General features: G+C 41.9%; 1 protein-coding gene across 1 annotated transcript in view; it reads left to right on the top strand.

Annotated features, from left to right (window-relative positions):
- The first annotated feature begins 1,667 nt into the window (after positions 1-1,667).
- The window catches only part of LOC115521534 (aldehyde oxidase 2), an 87,215-nt gene continuing 67,114 nt past the window's right edge, over positions 1,668-21,768 (top strand). The window contains exons 1-9 of the mRNA XM_030326811.1: positions 1,668-1,721; positions 3,689-3,743; positions 5,235-5,334; positions 6,549-6,657; positions 8,241-8,367; positions 11,844-11,905; positions 14,303-14,392; positions 16,736-16,816; positions 18,950-19,094. Of these exons, the coding sequence (XP_030182671.1) occupies positions 1,668-1,721; positions 3,689-3,743; positions 5,235-5,334; positions 6,549-6,657; positions 8,241-8,367; positions 11,844-11,905; positions 14,303-14,392; positions 16,736-16,816; positions 18,950-19,094 (823 nt within the window). The remainder of the gene's footprint in view (positions 1,722-3,688; positions 3,744-5,234; positions 5,335-6,548; positions 6,658-8,240; positions 8,368-11,843; positions 11,906-14,302; positions 14,393-16,735; positions 16,817-18,949; positions 19,095-21,768) is intronic.

Below are 21,768 nucleotides of genomic sequence, written 5' to 3' on the forward strand. Positions count from 1 at the left end.
CTCAGACAGCTACTGAGGGTATTTTTAGCAGGAGTGACATGATCAAAAAGACTGATCTGAAGGTCATACCTAATTCACAGCATGATCCCCAACATCTCTTCTCATGACCCTGTTGTGGGTTTATTCAATAGCTTTTTAACACATGTGAAACACCTGCATACGCACCCAAACATGTGTGGAGACACTCATCTCCACAGGTGTAGGAAGCCAGATATGCCTGAAACCTTGGCATTAGAATTGTAAAGAGGGGCAACTGGGTGGCTCAGTCGGTTAAGCATCCAACTCCAACTCAGGTCATGATCTCATGGTTCATGGGTTTGAGCCCCACATCGGGCTCTGTGCTGACAGCTGAGAGCCTGGAGTCTGCTTCGGATTCTGCGTCTCCCTCTCTCTCTGCCTCTCTCCCACTTGTACTTGCTCTCTCTCTGACTCTCTCTCAAAAATAAATAAATAAGCTTAAAAAAAAAAAGAAGAAGAATTGTAAACAAAATTGGAAACTTCCAACTCCATTTGATTAGGAGTGTTTCTGGACTAACTCTGTGGTGGACAGGATCATGAAGCCACATGTGAACCGAGTGGGAAAGAGGATCTTCCTCAGTTAACCAAGTCAAGAGGATGCTAGGTCTTTGCCATCTCTGGCCTGAGCCCTGTCACAAGGTAAGGTCATCTTAACACAAAGAGTTGACTCTAACAATGGTGTGCCAAGCCTCCATGCACTTGTGAAGGAAGCTTTGGGGAGCAGGGAGGTCTTGCCTCCTCTCTTGAAACCAGTCCACTTGAGCAGCTACCTGCTTTACCCATATGTGAGGCCAAGTCTGGGCATTACATTACCTGAAAGAACAAGAACTGCTTGATTTTATCCCCTAATATCTAACTGGAGATGTTCAGAAAGATCAAAAATGATATTTTTCTTTTTATTAAAGAATCTATCTATACACTTAAGGTTACTTAAGCCAGAAGATCCTGGTTTTGGTTTGTGCTTTGCCACTTGAGTTTCTATGTGACCCTGAGCTACTGATCTCACATATCTGGGTCTCATTTTATTCACCTGCAAAGTGATTGCCTTGACTATGTCACCCTTTTCCAGTGAAGCAATCCTGTGGATGGGGAGGAAGTAAGGAGAGTATAGAGGAGCTGGGTGGTTGTGGCACCTCACACCTCCACTTTAGGACACAGAGTAGACTTATCCATATGATTTCCTATGAGGACACTTCTGAGCTCAAATAAGAAAAAAGTTGGAAAAGTGCAAGCTCTCAGAAAGCCCACTTGTAGCTCTCTTTGAGAAGAAGGAAATCTGTCCAGAATATATTCCCAGGGCTGAGACAGTGTGCAGAGTATGTTTAAGTTTAGATGGTTGCTTATGGTCTTCACACTACAGCCCTCCAACTTACAAGAAAGCAAGAAGAGGGGTGGGTTGTGCATGGAGTGAGCTTCAAAGCCAGGATTGGTGGGAAGCAGAATAAGAGAGGCTGGGCCACACAGGTGCCCTAGACTTAAAAGGCCACAAAGCAAGGGAGTCTCCACCCCCTGCCCTGCTCTCTGGGGCTCTGAGCTGCCTGCTCTTGCACGGAGAGGGATTTCTGTTGCTTAGTGCTATATTTTCATTTCTCTGGCGCCAAAGAACATCTGCATCTAGAGTTATAAGGTGAAACTTATTTACAGGTGCAATGTCTTGCCCACCGAAATCAGATGACTTGGTTTTCTTTGTGAATGGGAGGAAGGTAAGTGTTGGGTGATACTACTGTGGCTTGCAGAGACTACTAGCTTGAGGGGAATTCTTGTCCAGTCAGGGACAAGAAGCCAGGGGTGAAGAACACATACTAATTTGGCCTCTTTCCCACTCAGCCAAGACTCGGCTTCTGAGAATATGGGGAGGTGGTAAAGCGTTAGGGTTAATCACATATGCCTTGGCATCAAGCAGTCTTGTTCCAATCCAGCTCTTGCATTTACTGTATGTCTTTATGCAAGTTACTTCACCTCCCTGAGCCTCAGACTACCTAGCTCTAGAATCTACTTCCTAAAAAGATTAAAAGAGAAATGCTCCTTTTATTGACTAGGAACCCCCTTTTCCCTTATAAAGCACTTAGCACTGGGCCTGATATACTGGAAGCACTGTATCTAGTAACATATCTTGATCCTCAAACTCAGGATGACCAGAAATAGAGCTTCCTTTGTTTTTATCAACTTAATTTTTCTGTTGAGACTCCATTAATCAGAATTAGTCGAAATGTAATTGCAGTCAATTTTCAATCCATCCCCTCTTTCCCAGGTTGTAACTAAGTTCTAGGGGGAACATATGTGACAAGAAGAGGGGCTCTTCCAGTGTCACTTTCTCCTAGCATCCCCTCTTTGGTTCTCACCACTAGTCCACACAGGCCACTGGCTGACCCTCAGTGCCCTCTGCCAGGCCCACTCTGCTCATGAGCCTCAGTCTCTCCCTCAAAGGAACCATTATGTAGTTCCCAAGGGATATGGCTTCTTTGGCATCTTTCCACCTCCTGTAAGGCCCCTTGGCTACCCGATCCCACAAACCTAACTGGGATTTTTCCATGTCCACCCTCCCACCCCAAGAAAGGAAATAGAACAGAGAGCATCTAAGTTCTCATCATGTCCCTTGTAACTCTGTCTCCTCTCTCCAGTCTCCACAGCCAGCAGCCACCATACATTCTTCCAAACCTGCTTTCCAGAGCTGAGTCCTAACTCATTTGTTCCACTGGCTTAGACTTTGGAGGCTTCTTCCTCTATTTTCTGTTCCAAGCCCCTTCTGAGTCACGAGCCCAGAGTTATTCTTTGGGATCTACAGAAATTCATATTTTTCTTCTGGGGAGAAAGGAAGAACCTAATATGAATAGCTCACTGTTTCTTCCTTTCCTCTGGTGCAACAGAATGGCTAAGGTGTTTGCAGGAAACTCAAAGGTAAAGTCAAAGGAAATATTACAAAATGAGCAAATGGGAAAGAAGCACCAGAGATGATCCCTCCAGGCTTCTGAGTGATAATCCCCCACTTGTCAAGGAAAGGGAGGTAGGAATTCTAGTGTTCCACCAGAGGCACCCTGGGTCCTGAGCTTGGACAACAAGTCTCACCATCAGCCTCTCTGCCTGAAGGGACTAGCACACTCAGAGATCCCTTGAGGATGACAGCAACTCTCCCCACCTCCCCTTTCTGCTACCAACTCTTGAGATCCCTCATGTTATCAAATGTAGTCCCTGCTGGAGGTGTTTCAGAGGTGCCAGATGAGAAACCCTTCCTATCCAGACTTCTTCCTTCTAGGACCCTTCATTGTAAACACACACACACACACACACACACACACACACACACACACCATCCAAGTCTCTCCCCAATTTAAAATATTCCAAGAGTAAAAAAGACTGAGTTGGAAATTCCACAAAAACAAATGGTGGAGCAAAACATGAAGAATATAGCTCCCAGGGGTGGCTTACCCAGGGGTGGCTCCCCACTCTAATCACATATAAAAACATTGTTGTGCCACTTTCTTGGTGAGTCTCCAGCTCTGTAATGTATGTGAAATTCGTTTGCCTTCACAACAAGAAAAAAACAAAAACAACAAAAAAGGCAATGAAAGTATTATGCCCTGGTCCCTAAATCATTAGCAGGCCATTGCAGACATTCCACTGGGTCACCAATTTGATCCCCATAATAATCTCTTTTCTGTTTCCAATGCAGGTGATAGAGAGGAATGCGGACCCAGAAGTCACTCTGCTGAACTTTCTACGAAAGAACTGGACCCTTTTGATCAAAGTCTGGGCAGTGTCTATGTTTGCCTTAAAACTCTAGGCCTGCTGTGATTGTGAAAACTAATCTACCCTCTCCATCCCCAGTCAGCCCCACTGGCCCTTCTCTCTTTGCTTTTGGCAATGGTTTTAAGGATATTAAGTTAATTGGGCTATTTGGAGAGGATGAAGTTTCCCCAGAGCTTCTTATATCTCGATTTAACAGCAATGAAATGGAAGCTAAGCTCTTTACTTCAGCACTAATTATTCTTTTAAGGGCTTTCCAAATTCCCAGGAGGGTGGTTATATAATAGAGGTATGTGTTGCATGTACCATGCCCTGGAGGGAAACCACATTCTCCAGATTCAGGAAGAGCATGTGTCATAGGAAAGGATTGCCTTTCCCTATATCCATTTTCTTATGGCAGATGTTCCCTACCATTTTATATTCTGAAATTTAGATCTTCATAATGACAAGCATTTTCATTGGTAGGTCTAATATATCTCTCAGAGAAACCAAAAAGTAAATAAAGAAATGGAAGAAATTATAAATTGGTGGAGTAAACCCATGGACAAGTTTTGTTTAAAAGCCCACATAGTTTTTAATTAGTTGTCAATGTTTGAAAATGAGGAAATCTCATATTTTAGAAAATCAACATTTCTCAGTTTCTCATGAAAAATGAGCAAATAGTCATTCGTGTGTGGGTAGCAGTCTAGCCGACTGGAGTAGGGGCTGTCTAGAAAGGGGCACAAGCTCTCCAGTTACACTCCAGCTTATTCCACTCATTGACATGTCCTCTCTGATAAACATCTGAGGTTATGACTTAATTTAGGTGAACAAGCCCTATGGCTTAAAAAAAAAAAAAAAGTCAGTGATTCTGAAATCTTTGTAGCCAGTCTAGTGAATTATATCCAGTCTCATAAACTGAGTGGAAATGGACCACAATTAGGGAGAAGGATGACTAAATAGAGAGGCACAGAGACTGAGCCTGGATTTGAGCTTAGACTCAGAACAAGGGAAAGCAGAGGGACACTCCAGGTGGGATCTGAAGGTAAGGATGGGAGTTTTCTTCAAAGGCTCACTCATTTGTTTTCAAATGCAATACAAATGGACAAAACTAGCAATTCATTGAACTGCTAAAAATAAGATCTTCTCTTCCAGTTACATGATTGGAACCCAGAATACCTATAATGAAATAGGACTTTTCAAAGGAATTTTACAGCCATCATCCTACAAGATGTATATGATAAGCCTATGAATATAAAGTAACTATTACTTTTCCCTCTTTGCAAGTGAGAAAATGGGCAGGGAAAGGTTAATATGTTCAGTATCACACAGCTAATAAGATCTAGAGTGGCCTGAGAGCTGGAGGCAGGCGAATGACTTCTCAGACCTGTCCTTCACCCCCCAAAGACCTTCCTCACTAGCAACACCTGAGGGTGGTGGCTATAATGGGGGTAACATATCCATGTGGCATCTTTTCCTTGACCACCCCCTTCTAGTACGCCTCACAGGAACCAAGTATGCCTGTGGAAGAGGAGGCTGCGGTGCCTGTACTGTGATGGTGTCCAAGCATGACCCAGTGTCTGCGAAGATAAGGTATCCTACCCAGAAGCTCAGAGGCCAGAAGTGGCCTTTGTTTCTTTGCCAGGCTTGTATTCTCATCCCAGAGTAGAAGATCCCTAAGATCTCGTGATTCTAACCCTTTCTAGATCTTCAACCCCTCTGAAAATCTGATAAAAGCTCTGAGCCCCCTACTCAGAAGGTACATAAACTAATTATATTTTGCACACACTTTCAGGAAGATTACAGACATCCTAAGGCCCATCTATGCATCCCAGGTTAAGAAACCCCAATTTAGGCAAATCATTCATTTTACAGATGAAGAAACTGAAGCTTAAAGAGATGAAGTGACTTGTTCAAAGTCATACAAGGTTGTAGATCAAGGACTTGAACCCACATTTTCTGGCTCTGAAGATAATGCCTCTTCCGCTGGGCTGGACCAACCCTGCAGAGCAGAGACCTGGCTCATGGTTGCATCCTTTAATTAAGAGCTGGATTCCAGGATTTGGGCTGCTCCCAGATCCACTAGCCCCAAAAAATCAAGAAATGGTCTCAGAACACACTCCATTCCACTGTTGAATGACCTTATCCAAAGAATTTTAAATTAACAAGCAAAAGGAAAAAAAATCTCAAATGTAGACATAAAAGACATAAGTATGCCTTTAATTTGTTATGGGGTCAATAGCCTAATGAATACTAGTTGAGGTCCACTTATACTCCTGGTAACTTGAATCCTCTCCCACTGTGTCCAGGGCCAAGTAAGTCTGTCTGACTCTTGATTTTGGCTCAGGTTATGATTTCATGGTTATGGGATCGAGCCCCAAGTCAGGCTCCTAGATGAGCATGAAACCTGCTTGGGATTCTCTCTCTCTCTTTCTCTCTCTGCTTTTCCCTATCTCTCTCTCTCTCTCTCTCTCTCTCTCTCTCTCTCTCTCTCCTTCCCTCTCTCCCTCTCTCTCTTTCAAAATAAATAAATGTTAAAAAGCTTTTTTTAATTTTTCTGAAGTTCAGAATGCCCAAGTTCCCTCTAAGAATCCCCAATTCTTACAGATAGTATAGGGTCAGCAGAGAGTATTCTAAACTCATCCTCCCTGTCTCCCCTTCAGTTCCCCATCCCTGAGGCTGAATGATAGGCTTGGTTTTTTGTTTTGTTTTCTTTTGTTTTTTTTTTTTTTTGATGTCCTTCTTGCTTCCAAAAAGGGAAGAACTGTGTTACACTCCTTGATTTTCCTTTTATTCCTCATATGAAGACACTTCTCCATTACTGCATGTCTGGTGCCCATCTGCTCTCTGTATGGGGCTGCTGTCACCACTGTAGAAGGTATTGGAAGTATCAACACCAGGCTTCACCCTGTGCAGGTAAGAGCACGTTGTAATTTTCTCATTCTTAACTTTTTCTTTTTAACCAACACGGTGTTGACTGTGCTGCCTGGAGCTTCTAGGTTGTGATCAGGTAAGTAGAAGCTTTGGATGCATATTGATTAAGATAATAACATCTAAGTGATTTAAAGAAAGCTGGAAATCCATCCACATTTTATTAGATGATCATCTTTTTTCTTACTTTTTCCACTTGAATGATAAGCAGGATTATCAAAACATTGATTAATAACTATGTGACTATAGGCTGGAATAAATATTGTACAAAAGATATTATTCATAGGCTAAAATGTCAGAGGCAAACAAGATAAAACTCAGGATTATTCCCTGTGGCATAGGAGGTCTTAGGAGTAAAATTAGAACCAAGGCTGACTATACCAGACCACAAACACAATCATTTTTTTAAGTTTGTTTATTTATTTTGAGAGAGAGTAAGAGCACATAGGGGAGGGGCAGAAAGAGAGGGAGAGAGAGAATCCCAAGCAGACTTGTGTTCCAATCCCGACAGGGGCTTGATCCAAATCAACCATGAGATCATGACCTGAGCTGAAATCAAGAGTTGAACACTTAACCAACTGAGACACCCAGGTGCCCCTCTCCAAATTTTACTTGAAGCTGGGACGCAGAGGCTGGTTTTAAGAGAACTGTCACATGCATTGGCAGAAAACACACTGACTCCTCTGTCATTGTCACAAAGAATGGAGACAAAGAATTGGAAAATCATAGGTCCAGATCCACCAATACTACAAGTCCTTCCAGGCAGGAGGAGCCCAGAGGGTCTCTGGGTTTCAAAACATGAGAATCAATTCCAGGAAAGGTCAACAAAGGCAAAGGACCCAGCAGAATTTACTAGACTATCTAGGGAGATCAGAGAGGATTACACTCTGAAATCTAGATCAGGGCTTCCCAAATTTTAATGTGTAAAGAATCATCTGGGAACTTGTTAAAAATACAGATTCTGAGTCAGGAAGTTTGGAGCAGAGGCCTGAGGTTTTGCACTTCCTGCAAGCTCCCAGGTGGAACAAACACCACTGGTCCATAGGCTACACTTTAAATAGCAAGCATCTAGGACACAGACCAAAACCTTGGATCTTTGAAAGTAGAACTCCTTTTGAGCCAACACAAAAGAATTTAAAGAAGTAAAGTGAGGTCAACAGTAAATAGTCTCCAAAGTAATCAAAAAGAGGCAGCTCCATGGTCAGAATTAAGCTGGGCAAAATGTAGAGGTGTTCAAGAAAATTGTTTTTGAAACTTAAACATACTTTCCTTGTAATTACTGATTTCTGGAGAATTCTCACTCTAGGAATAGAAGCTGCACACTGCTAATTCCCAGTTAGAAGTATCTGAGCATCTGAGCTTGAGAGATGATTGTGATGATAGAATATGGCTTCCGAGTCACTTCCACCAGAGCAGCATAGGAAAGGGGACGCTGGCCATCTCTGGGCAAGAGGAGGAGTGCACTGCTTAGGGACTGGGTTTGACCATGATAAGAGAGGTACCAGGTGTGGACCTCAGTGAGGGGTGCTGACAGCAGAAAGCCTATGACCATGCATGTGTCCTTCTAGGAGAGGATTGCCAGGAGCCACGGCACCCAGTGCGGATTCTGCACCCCTGGGATGGTGATGTCCATGTACACACTGCTTAGGAACCACCTACAGCCTTCAGAGGAGCAGCTCATGGAAGCCCTGGGGGGTAGGTCTGACATGGAAAAAACCCACCACCTGCCTCAGGCCAGGTGGGAAACATGCCCCAGGCTCTTCCAGCCCTCTCACAAGTCATCCCAGCCCTGCTCAGGGAAGCCCCTGGTTGTTTCTAAAGTAGCTACAACTCACCCAGGAGCAGGGAAGAATGGAAGAGCACTTGTTGGAGAAGCCTGCATGGAACACACTGTGTGTGGATCACACACCCGTATTCACACCTCAGTTCTCTATCCAGTGACTTATTTGTCTGCCTTCATTAGGGCTGCCAAAACAAAGTACCACCAACTAGGTGCATTAAAACAACAGGAATTTATTCTTTCAAAGTTCTAGAGGCTACAAGTCTGAAAACAAAGGTCAGCAGGATTGTGCTCCCTCTGAAAGCTCTAGGGGAAGGTTCTTCCTTGCCTCTTCTTTGCTTCTGGTGTTTGACAGCCATCCTGGTATTCCTTGACTTACAGATGCATCACAGTCTAGTCGCTGCCTCTGTCTTCTCATGGCCTTCTCCCCTGTGTGTCTGTGTCCAAATTTTCTTTTATAATGACCCCTGTCACTAGATTAGGACCCATCCTTTTTTTATATATACATATGAAATTTATTGTCAAATTGGTTTCCATACAACACCCAGTGCTTATCCCAACAGGTGCCCTCCTCAATGCCCATCACCCACTTTCCCCTCCCTCCCACCCCCCATCAACCCTCATTTTATTCTCAGTTTTTAAGAGTCTCATGGTTTGCCTCCTTCCCTCTCTGTAACTTTTTCCCTCTCCCCCTCCCCCATGGTCTTCTGTTAAGTTTCTCAGGATCCACTAAGAGTGAAAACATATGGTATCTGTCTTTCTCTGTATGACTTATTTCACTTAGCATAACACTCTCCAGTTCCATCCATGTTGCTACAAATGGCCAGATTTCATTCTTTCTCATTGCCAAGCAGTATTCCATTGTATATATAAACCACAATTTCTTTATCCATTCGTCAGTTGATGGACATTTAGGCTCTTTCCATAAATTGGCTCTATGCATCAGCACTCCTGTATCATTTGGGTAAATTCCTAGCAGTGCTATTGCTAAGTCATAGGGTAGATCTAGTTTAAATTTTTGAGGAACCTCCACACTGTTTTCCAGAGCAGCTGCACCAGTTTTCATTCCCACCAACAGTGCAAGAGGGTTCCCGTTTCTCCACATCCTTTCCAGCATCTATAGTCTCCTTATTTGTTCATTTTAGCCACTCTGACTGGCATGAGGTGGTATCTGAGTGTGGTTTTGATTTGTATTTCCCTGATGAGGAGTGACGTTGAACATCTTTTCATGGGCCTGTTGGCCATCTGGATGTCTTCTTTAGAGAAGTGTCTATTCATGTTTTCTGCCCAATTCTTCACTGGATTATTTGTTTTTCGGGTGTGGAGTTTGGTGAGTTCTTTATAGATTTTGGATACTAGCCCTTTGTCCGATATGTCTTTTTTTTTTTTAATTTTTTTTCAACGTTTATTTATTTTTTGGGGGGACAGAGAGAGACAGAGCATGAATGGGGGAGGGGCAGAGAGAGAGGGAGACACAGAATCGGAAACAGGCTCCAGGCTCTGAGCCATCAGCCCAGAACCCGACGCGGGGCTCGAACTCACGGACCGCGAGATCGTGACCTGGCTGAAGTCGGACACTTAACCGACTGCGCCACCCAGGCGCCCCTCCGATATGTCATTTGCAAATATCTTTTCCCATTCTATTGGTTGCCTTTTAGTTTTGTTGATTGTTTCCTTTACAATGCAGAAGTTTTTTATCTTGATGCAGTCCCAATAGTTCATTTTTGCTTTTAAATCCCTTGCCTTTGGAGATGTGTCAAGTAAGAAATTTCTGCAGCTGAGGTCAGAGAGGTTTTTTCCTGCTTTCTCCTCTAGGGTTTTGATGGTTTCCTGTCTCACATTCAGATCCTTCATCCATTTTGAGTTTATTTTTGTGAATGGTGCAAGAAAGTGGTCTAGTCTCATTCTTCTGCATGTGGCTGTCTAGTTCTCCCAGCACTATTTGTTGAAGAGACTGTCTTTTTTCCATTGAATATTCTTTCCTGCTTTGTCAAAGATTAGTTGGCCATACTTTTGTGGGTCCAATTCTGGAGTCTCTATTCCATTCCATTGGTCTATGTGTCTGTTTTTGTGCCAATAGCATTCTGTCTTGATGATTACAGCTTTCTGGTAGAGACTAAAGTCTGGGATTGTGATGCCTCCTGCTTTGGTCTTCTTCAATATTACTTTGGCTATTTGGGGTCTTTTGTGGTTCCATACAAATTTTAGGAGTGCTTGTTCTAGCTTCAAGAAGAATGCTGGTGCAATTTTGATTGGGATTGCATGAATGTGTAGATTGCTTTGGGTAGTATTGACATTTTAACAATATTTATTCTTCCAATCCATGAGTACAGAATATTTTTCTGTTTCTTTGTATCTTCTTCAATTTCCTTCATAAGCTTTCTATAGTTTTCAGCATACAGGTCTTTTACATCTTTGGTTAGGTTTATCCCTAGGTATTTTATGCTTCTTGGTGCAATTGTGAATGGGATCAGTTTCTTTATTTGCCTTTCTGTTGCTTCATTATTAGTGTATAAGAATGCAACCGATTTCTGTACGTTAATTTTGTATCCTGCGACTTTGCTGAATTCATGTATCAGTTCTAGCAGACTTTTGGTGGAGTCTGTCAGGTTTTCCATGTGTAATGTAATGTCATCTGCAAAAAGTGAAAGCTTGACTTCATCTTTACCTATTTTGATGGGTTAGAGCGCATCCTAATCCAGTATGACCTCAATTTAACTTGAGTATATCTGCAGAGGTCCTATTTCCAAATAAGGTCACATTCACATGTCCCAGATGTTAGAACCTCAACATATCTTTTTTGGGGGACACATTGCAACCCATAATAGAGCCCTTCACATATTGAAAGGATGCTTTAGAATTTGCAATGCATTTAAGTTACTAAAGAAAAGTACATATTGATCAATAAGCATCATTTTCAGGTGTCAACAATTCCCTAAACAAGTCACCTGTTAAATGTATAGATTCTTAGATTGATACCTGAAGGGGGAGCACAGACATACTCCCTAATCTGCCATTTGCTGGCAGTTGCTTCCTTTACTCTTCCTTTACTCTTTTTGTCCCATTATAGAAAATCATATAGTACATTAGAAATGGCCTATATTTTCTTGTTTTAGGATCCCCTGTATCTTACACAGATACATGTTGAATGAATGAATAAACTAATAGATGGATGCAAGTGAGCTCACCAGACAGACGATCATCCTTAGGGCAGAGAATACAACTAGAATTGAAGTAGTGGGAAGGTTCATATTCTAAGAAGAGAAAAAGGATTGAATAGTCTGGCAGATATTTAAACACTCTAAAAAAAAAAACCCTAAGTCAGTTTTAACTTTCAAATGAAACCAGTTAAAATAAAGCCTACTGATAAGCATGCTTCTTCTCTGATTAGGTAATCTATGCCGCTGTACTGGGTATCGGCCAATTCTCGCAAGTGGAAGGACCTTCTGTGTGGTGAGTAGGTGACATCCTACAGAGCAAGAATGACAGGGAGAGCTGGTCAAGACTGGGAATACAGGGGTTGAGTTGTTTAGATAATCTAAACAGACTATAGGGGAGACCAAGTGAGTTTGTTCCAACTGACTCACAAGAATTTTAGCTATTTGTTAAGGACAGGGTGAAAGTTATACCACATTTGATGTTCCACAACCCACCACAGAGGGAGGTCAGGTGATCTAACCAGGCATCCAGATATCTTCCACGAATAGTTAAACAAGGCATCAGGCAGGACATGTAGGAGGGCTCCAGCAAACCCAAAGAGACAAGCAAAGGTGTGAAATTTGCTTTGGGGAGACAAGGTTAGTTCCAAGAGTCCAGATTGGCTAGGAAAGTGTGAGCAAGTAAAGAAGCCAAATATGTAGAGTAGAATCCAAAATTCACCTCAAGTACAAGAGCACAGGAAGTTTCCTTTACAAAAGATACTTCACTGAGTATCAAGATCAAATAACAAATCATGGTCAAAGCATGTAGCAAAGTCATGGGGGGCACTTAGTTGCTACTGTTATTGAGGATGCTGTTGAGGCAGGATGGAATTGGGCAGTACTGTCCTTATACCCAAGCAAGAGGGATTCCACATTTGGGAGGGCCCCTTGCTGGTCCTCCTCCAGCCATTCTCAGGAAGCAATGGAGCCAAGGTGACTTGTTCAGTTGGACCCTTCACCCTTTTCTAGACCATGCTCCAGATATGGTCTCGACCCCATTCCTTGGCCTGACACCAGTCTCTTCCTGAACCCATCTTCCTAGAGCAGATCATAACAGCCAGCACATACACCCCTAGGTCAAAGGGTAGCCAACAACTGGTTGTTTCTGGAGGGTGTGGACAGAGCTGGGGCATTCAGGCCAGGATGCTCACACAGGTGTTTGAGTCCCCTCAGTACAGAAGGGTGGGAAGAGGAGGGCAGTAGGCCAAGGCCAGAGTGTCCATTTATACTCTTGCACTAGATCCACAAATAGTAGGGGTGGGCCTAGAAGTGGACCAGCAAGCTTGTCCCTCTTCCCAGAGCCAGGCAGGTCCCCGGTATGTGCATGTCCCAGACTTTTTTATTTCTTTAATTTAATTTATTTTTTTAATTTACATCCAAGTTAGTAAACATGTCCCAGACTTATAATGCCACATGGGGGAGCCAAAGCTGAAGAGCTGAGAAATAAATGAATGCTTATAAACCCATCAAACTGCTGGTGTAAGTGAAACACTTGTGAAATATGAATAAAGGAAGTTAAAGGAAACTGCTCTCCCTCTGGAGTATGGATGTTATTCACTTTCCCAGGCATAGACTCTGGGGATAAAGGCAAAAATGTGGTTGGACACCCACCCTGTAGCCAACTGGCTACAGGGTGTTTAATGGGTAAAAGAAACTGGGCCCCAGTGGGAATACCCAAGACTCCTCTCTATCAGGCCAAGAGAAGACTGACTATTTCTGTTGTCATTGATTCATGGCCCATCGTGGACACTCTCAGAGCTCTAACTAAGAGAGGAAGCTCTGGTCACTGGGCCCAGCTGGTTTTGCTTCTTAGACAGAGTTAGGAAGATGGTGGCAGCCTGAGACATTTGGGGGAGAGAACTGGGATATCTGGAAGAAAGTATTTTCCTAGATACTGAGGAAAAATTATTTAAGGTAGAAGACACAAGAGGTAAGTTTGGAGGAAATGGGAAATGAAGGAACCAGTAAATGGAAACCTGCTTTAAAGTAAAGTCAGCAATTGTCCATTCATTCCCAGTTAGTCCCATGCAGATCCCAAAGGTATGGAAGACCTAATTCCAAAATAGTTTTTTTTTTTTTCATATTTTTTTCTTTTCTTTTTCTTTTGTTTTAAAGGTCCTTATATAAATAACACTCAGTATTGTTGAATCGTATATATACTAGAAAATGGATAAATCATCATTGCCCTAAAATGCATCATATCAATTAATTCTACTACTAGGAATTCACCTATAAAAAAAATTCAGAGATGTATACATAGCTGTCCATGTAATGAACAGAAATGTTCATTATGTTATTTACAGTTATACAATGTAGGAAAAAATCTAAGTGTATAACACTTTGCTGTATAATAATACAGCAAAAGATTCACAACATAAATGAATAAATAAACATATAAATGGGGGCGCCTGGGTGGCTTAGTCAGTTGAGCATCTGATTCTTGATTTCAGCTCAGGTCATGATCCCAGGGTTGTGGTATCAAGCCCCAAGTTAGGCTCTGCACTGAACATAGCGCCTGCTTAAGATCCTCTCTCTCCCTCCCTCTGCCCCTCCCCATGCCTCAAATTAAAAAAAAAGAAAAATAATAATAATAATAATAATAATAATAATAATAAAAAGTTTTTCATCTCAAGGCATTTCACTGTCCTAGGAGTCAACTGGCTGTCAAAAGAAAAGAACAGGAAAATGCTGCTTGGATCTGGGAGGAAATGATTCTTCCTCACTCAGCAGGGAAAGTGACGTGAGTCTCTGTCTGTTGTGTCCTCTCTGGGAGTATTGCTAAATATTGGCCTAGTGTTACTGTGCTTGTGAGTTTTGATGGTCATTCTCTGCATCACTTTCAAATCTCCAAAGCACATGCACTAATCAATCACTTTTCATTTGGGAACCCAGTAATGAGGTGATTGAAAATCAGGCTCTGGTTTTGCCCTTCAGTCTCTGAAAGAATCAAACAATAAAACATAAACCTACTCAGACAAGAGCAAACAGACCTGCCCCAACTATGATGAGTCCCATCCTTGGGTGGAAAAGGGTTTTTGTGACTGACCCGACTCAGGCAGAGCTGTCCTCTATCACTGTGTCCCCCTTTGTAGAGAGAGGACACTGCAACCTCAGCAGGAGAGCCTGTCCAAAGTCACATGGTGAGTTCATGATTAGCACAGCTGGGAAGTCCAGCCTGAAACACTGCAGTCTCTGGCTTTGCTCTCTGAGAGATACTAGTTTTCAGAAGACCCTGCTAAGTTCTTACAGGAATTACTTACAGAAGTTAGAATAAGGATAAAATAGAGTCTGCTCCCTGTAGACAAGGAAATATGAGAGAACAGAGTTATCCTTAGATGAAACTGAGCCCATCATCCCCCTGCTGTACCTATTTCTATCCTGCACACCTACCTAGTTCCCATTCTTGACCTCCCACTGCCACCTCATTTTGGTCTGAAGAAGGTGTGCAATGGAATAGAGGGTTTTTGCCAAAGAAGGCCGGCTGTACCCCCCACAACCACTTCACAGAGGACCAGTGCACCTCAGAGGTGTCAATACATTTTAAAGTCTGATTCTCGATTTTGTGGCCCAGGAAGTCAATCTGGGCAATGATTGGGCTCTGGGGACCACCTGATTTACTTTAACCAAACTCGAAGAACATGATATTTAAACTGGAGTGTGCCCTAATATACATTTACAGAAACGCAGTCTTAGAATGGATCTTATGGTCACTGGGCCGCATGTTTTTTCCTTTTGGGAAAACACACACAGAAAGCACATTATGATGAGGTTGCTTGGTGAGCATGGATGCAGAGCAGTTGGATAATCTTAAGGGTAATATCACAGAATACCCCTCTCTTCCACCAGGGTAGACCAGCTGGATGGCAGATGTCTGTCCCATGACTCTCCCTTCTCTTAAATCTATGTTAATATCTTCCATTACTAAGTCCTGGCCTAACACCTGGTTAGAGAAACTTTAATTCCTCAGATCTGATTCATTATGTTTGTTTTACATTTTCATTCTCACACACTATCTTATTTCTAGGTTTTAGAGATGTATCACATTATTGCCCCCTCTTCAGGAATGTTTTCTAGGAATAAGTGTTTCCAAAGCTAAAGCAGATCTCTTCCAGACAACATTAGAGTTTGGGTAACTTTTCACTGTGCTTTAGGTATCCTTATTGGTAAAAATGGAAATGATAGTTTACTTTATTTCTAAAATTGTTGCAAGGACTAAACAAATTATTAAAATACATAAAAGCACTTGGAATGTAACACCCTGTAAATGTTACCTATTATTATTAAAATTAGTGGGGGCAGTGTTTATGCCTAGGCATGTATGTCTAGAGTTGTTTTTATTTAAACTTCAGGACTTCTCAGAACCTTTAGCATTTTGAATCCTGACTTGACAGGTGACAGAACAATGGCTGGGGCACAGTGGAGATGAGGTCCCAAACTTATTAACCTCTGATAGTTTCTTATAGATTGCCTTGGTGTTTCACAGGGTACTCTTTAAACTACTTCAGAGAATACTCTTTGCCTTAGTATCATATCAGTGGTAGAGTATTTCTCTTACAACAAGATTTTATTTAAAACATTTATTTGGTTTGGGGCACCTGGCCGGCTCAGTTGGTATAGCGTGCAACTCTTGATCTCAGGGTTGTGAGTTCAAACTCCACGTTGAGTGTAGAGATTATTTAAAAATAAAAATCTTTTTTTTAAATGTTTATTTTTGAGAGAGAGAGAGAGACAGAACATGAGCAGGGGAGGGGCAGAGAGAGAGATGGAGACACAGAATCTGAAACAGGCTCCAGGCTCCAAGCTCTCAACAGAGTCCAACGCAGGGCTTGAACCCACAAACCACGAGATCATGACCTGAGCTGAAGTCCGATGCTCAACCAACTAAGCCACCCAGGTGCCCCTAAAAATAAAAATCTTTAAAAAAAAAAAAACACTTTTATTTGGTTTGAATTATTTCCCATTACTCCTGCATTAGGAGAGTAGGAAAGTTATTACTATGTTCATTTTGCCTAATTATTGTAAAGAATTACAACAGTTTCCAGTTTAGCTGTGCTGACAAGGCCATCTTCTGCTCTTTATACAGATTTGCACAGACTTATTTGTGGAAGAGGAGTTCCAGCCCTTGGACCCTACCCAGGAGCTCATATTTCCCCCAGAACTCTTGGTAAGATGAGTTGAGTGCTTTATGTGTTTGTATAAATGTCACTGGTTATAAACTCAGTTTTATGAAACCACCCTTTCCTTCCTATGAAGTTGTCAAACTGTGGAAATATTTGATCGCATCAAGAAGCCTGTCCTCACCTAGGACATCAACCCTCCCTAGCTAATGCCCTTGACACGCTCACTGAAGCCTCAGCAAAGTCTCTTTTTTTTTTTTAATGATTCCATCATTATTGTCATCGTTGTCATCTGCAATGTCCTTGTTGACTCTTCCAAGCCATCCAGCTTTGCTCAGCTTCTAACTTGGTCTTCCAGCCACTCCAGTACATTGAATCCAAGGAGCACTTCCAGCCCTCCCTATGCCTTACCTTTCCTTCTATCAGCATCTCTCTTTCCTCTCTGGCATCCAGTGGTCCCATTCTATAAAATACTTATTTCTGAAGGGGTTCTGAAAGAGGTGTCCATTCATTCATTCATTCATTCATTCAACAAACTTCAATCATCCAGCAACATGCCAGGTACTGTTCTAGGTACTGAATCGACAGACAGCAAGGAATAAAACTAACACAAAAACCTACCTTCAAGCAGTTGTAATCTGGTAGGAGAGGCAGATAATAAGCAAGATAATAGAAAGAGATACAGTGTGTTAGCCAGTGAGAAGGGTTAAGAAGGAAAAAGATAAAGCAGAAAAGAGGGATTGGATACGGGCCAGAGAAGATTTCTCTGAAAAAGTTTCAAAACTTTGAAAAAAGTTCTAATGGAAGTGAGGGAGCAGCCTCAGTGACATGTGGGGGAAAAGCAGTCTGGGCAGTGCAGACACCAAGTGAAAGGTGCCAAGTTTAGGAGAACACCTGCTACAGTCAAGGGAGAGAGCAGGGTCCAGCCTGGCTGAAGCACAGTGAATGAGATCAGAAAGGCACTGGGAAGCAAACCATGAGGACTTAGGCTACTTGGCTTTTACCCTATGAGAAATGAGAAATGATTAGGGAGGTTGGACAGGGGAGGGGCAAGTTCCTATTAATGTTGTAATGGGATCTGGGATCGTTCTGGCTGCTGGGATGGGAATAGCCTGCTGAGAAGCACAGGAAGGAGCAGTAAGTGGGGGAGGGATGGAGGGAGAAAAAGAGAATCCCAAGCCAACTCCACGCTCCACACAGAGCCCAATGGAGGGCCCCATCCCACAACTGTGAGATCACAACCTGAGCCAAAATCAAAGTGCCCCTCAGAAAAACAAAATAAAAAAGGACAAGATAAATGATAAAAAACAAAAAACAAAAAACCTCAGGGCCTGTGGGCAGTTCAGTCAGTTAAGCATCAGACTCTTGATTTAGGCTCAGGTCATGGTCCCAGGGTCATGAGATATCGAGCCCCGTGCCAGGCTCTGGGCTGACAACTCGAGCTTAGTCAAAGTGCTAATGCTATCCTGAGAGATGGAGGCCTGCATGTAGGTGGTGAGAAGAGAGTCAATTCTGGATATAGCTTGAAGGAGAGCCAATGAGATTTGCTGCTGACTGTGATATGGTGTGTGGGAGAGAGACAGACTGTCTCTGGGGAGAGACTGACTCTGACACTTTGGGCAGCTGGAAAGGTGAGTGGCCATTTACAGAGAAGGGGAACAGCTCAGGAAGAATAGGGCATTTTTTTGGTGGGGGTTCCTTTTTGGGAGCTTCAAAAAGAAGGGGATATGAGGAGCTCATTTTGGGATATGTTAAATCTGAGATGCCTATTAGACATCTGAGAGGAGACATCAAGTTCTCATTCAGATATATGAGTTTGGATTTCAGAGTAAGAGTCTGGGCTGAAAATACTAATTTAGGAGCATTAGTATAATTATGATTTTTAAGGCCATGATACTAAATTATGTTCAATTAATCTATACTGAATTGTCATTGACAGGTGCCAGCTTATATTGTCACCTGCCTACAAAGAGCTATATATCAAAAGTCTTAAGTTAAAGGAGTAAATATCTATTTATGGAAGTTCAGGCATTAGTCAGTGTGTGTAGTGAGTATCTTCTTAGTCAAGTGGACTTCAGGAGTCCTGAAATCTCTCTGGAGGAATATACCTCCACTTGGATCTCACATAAGCCAGGATGGCAGGTGTGCGCATGTACATCCACATTTTCATTTGCACCTAGAGAATGGCAAAGAACCCAGAAAAACAAACCCTGACCTTCTGTGGAGAGAGGGTTACCTGGATCTCCCCTGGCACCCTCAAGGATCTCCTGGAGCTGAAAGCAAAACATCCTGAGGCCCCTCTCATCTTGGGCAACACTTCACTGGGTGAGTGATTACAGCATTTTTCCTCTCACCGCCAAGCTGGTCCTCCTGTCCCCTACTTTGCTCTCAGTCTATAAAAACTACTTTTTAAGGATAAAAGCCTCAACCTTTATAATAAAAATAATATAATAGTATATTATAAAACATATATAATATACCATTGTATATCATATGATATGATTATCTAATTATATAATTTTGTACCCTGGGAGTATGCAGCATGACCCCCTGAGGTATGGGGAAAAAATATTAGAGGGTATTTTGGGTTTTTTGTTTTTGTTTTTGTTTTGAGAGAGAGAGAGAGAGAGAGAGTGCCTGAGCCAGGGAGAGGGGCAGAGGAAGAGAGGGAGAATCTTAAGCAGGCTCCATGCTTAGTGTGGAGCCCAATGTGGGGCTCCATCCCATGACCCTGGGATCATGACCCCAGGTGAAATCAAGAGTCAGACTCAATTGACTGAGCCACCCAGGCACCCTGAGGGTTTTTTTCTTTTTTATCATTTAATTTATCTTGTCCTTTTTTATTTTGTTTTTGTTAAATAGTGAGTAGATATAATGGAAGTCTGTAAAATATGCATGGGCACATTAACAGTGCACACCCAGTTACCAGCTATACCCAGTTTAAGAATGAGCACTTTACCAAGAACTTTGAAGGCCCGGGAGCCCTCCCAAACCACATCCCCTTCCCTTCCCTTCCTCTCAGAAGCACTCATTAGTCTGAATGTGGTAGTGGTCAGTCACTTTCTTGTATTTACAATTTTACCACATATATTTGAGCCTTTAAGCAATGTGTCATTTACCTTAGCATATTTTTGAACTTCACATAGAGTGACATAGTGTTATTCTTCAATTTGCTTTGTTTGTTCAACATTCTTGACCTGAGATACACTCATAGTGTTGCAGGTAACTGCTAGACTCCATTGTGTAACTACATACAATTTGCTCCTCCATTCTACTATTGAAGGACATGGAGCGATTTCCAAGTTTTGCCTATTATTAATATTCTTTTTTTATTATTAAGTTTTTTATCTTAATTCTAGTATGGTCAATATACAGTGTTATGTTAGTTTCAGGTGTACAATATAGTGATTCAGCAATTCTATACATTGAATAATGTATAGAGCACTGAATAGTGCTCATCACGAGAAGTGTACTCTTTAATCCCTTTCACTTATTTCACCTCCCCCCCCAGCCACCTCCCCTCTGGTAACCATCAGTTTGTTCTCTATAGTTAAGAGTCTGTTTCTTGGTTTGTCTCTCTCTTTTTTTCCTTTGCTCATTTGTTGTTTTTTTTTCTTAAATTCCACATATGAATGAAATCTTATGGTATTTGTCTTTCTCTGACAAACTTATTTCGCTTAGTATAATGCTGTCTAGCTACCTCCATGTCATTGAAAATGGCAAGATTTCATTCTTTTTGATAGCTGAGTAACATTCCAGAGAGAGAGAGAGAGAGAGAGAGAGAGAGAGAGAGCGTGCGCACGTGTGCGCGTCTCTGTGTGTGTGTCTGTGTGTCACGTCTTCTTTATCCATTCATCAATCGGTGGACACTTGGGCTGTTTCTGTAATTTGGCTATTGTAGATAATGCTGCAATAAACATAGGGGTGCATGTATCCCTTTGAATTAGTGTATTTGGGAGGTAAATTTCCAGTGGTGTGATTCCTGGATCATAGGAAAATTCTATTTTTAACTTTTTGAGGATGCTGCATACTGTTTTCTACAGTGGCTGCACCAGTTTTCATTCCCATCAGCAGTGCACAAGGGTTCCTTTTTCTACACATCCTCACCAATACTTGCTATTTCTTGTGTTGTTAATTTTAGCCATTCTGACATGTGTGAGGTGGTATCTCGCTGTAGTTTTAATTTACATTTCCTTGATGATGAGTTATGCTGAACATCTTTTTGTGTGTCTGTTGGCAATCTATGTGTCTTATTTGGAGAAATGTCTGTTCATGTCTTCTGCCCACTTTTAATTGGATTATTTGGTTTTTGGCTATACAGTTGCATAAGTTCTTTATTTTGGATAGTAACAATTTATCGGATATGTCATTTGCAAATATCTTCTCCCATTCAGTAGGTTGCCTTTTAGTTTTCTTGATTGTTTCTTTTGCTGTGAAGAAGACTTTATTTTGATGTAGTCCCAACAGTTTATTTTGGCTTTTATTTCCCTTGCCTCATGAGACATCTAGAAAAATGTTGCTACAGTCAATGTCAGAGACATTACTGCCTGTGCCCTCTTCAAGGATTTTATGGTTTCAGGTCTCACATTTAGGTCTTTAATCCATATTGAGTTTGGTTTTATGTATGGTATAAGAAAGTGGTCCAATTTCATTCTTTTGCATGTAGCTGTCCAGTTTTTCCAACACCGTTTGCTGAAGAAACTGTCTTTTTCCCATTGGATATTCTTTCCTCCTTTGTTGAAGATTAATTGACTAAACACTTGTGGGTTTATTTCTGGTTTTCTATTCTGTTCCATTGACCTATATGTCTATTTTTATGCCAGTTCCATATTGTTTTGATTATTACAGTTTTGTAATATAACTTGGAGTCTAGAATTGTGATACCTCCAGATTTGCTTTTCTTCATGAAAATTGTTTTGGCTATTTTTGGGTCTTTGGTGGTTCCATACAAATTTTAGGATTGTTTGTTCCAGTTCTGTGAAAAATGGTGTTGGTATTT

Source organism: Lynx canadensis, chromosome C1 (assembly GCF_007474595.2).
Source record: "Lynx canadensis isolate LIC74 chromosome C1, mLynCan4.pri.v2, whole genome shotgun sequence".
In the NCBI taxonomy this organism is placed as follows: Eukaryota; Metazoa; Chordata; class Mammalia; order Carnivora; family Felidae; genus Lynx; species Lynx canadensis.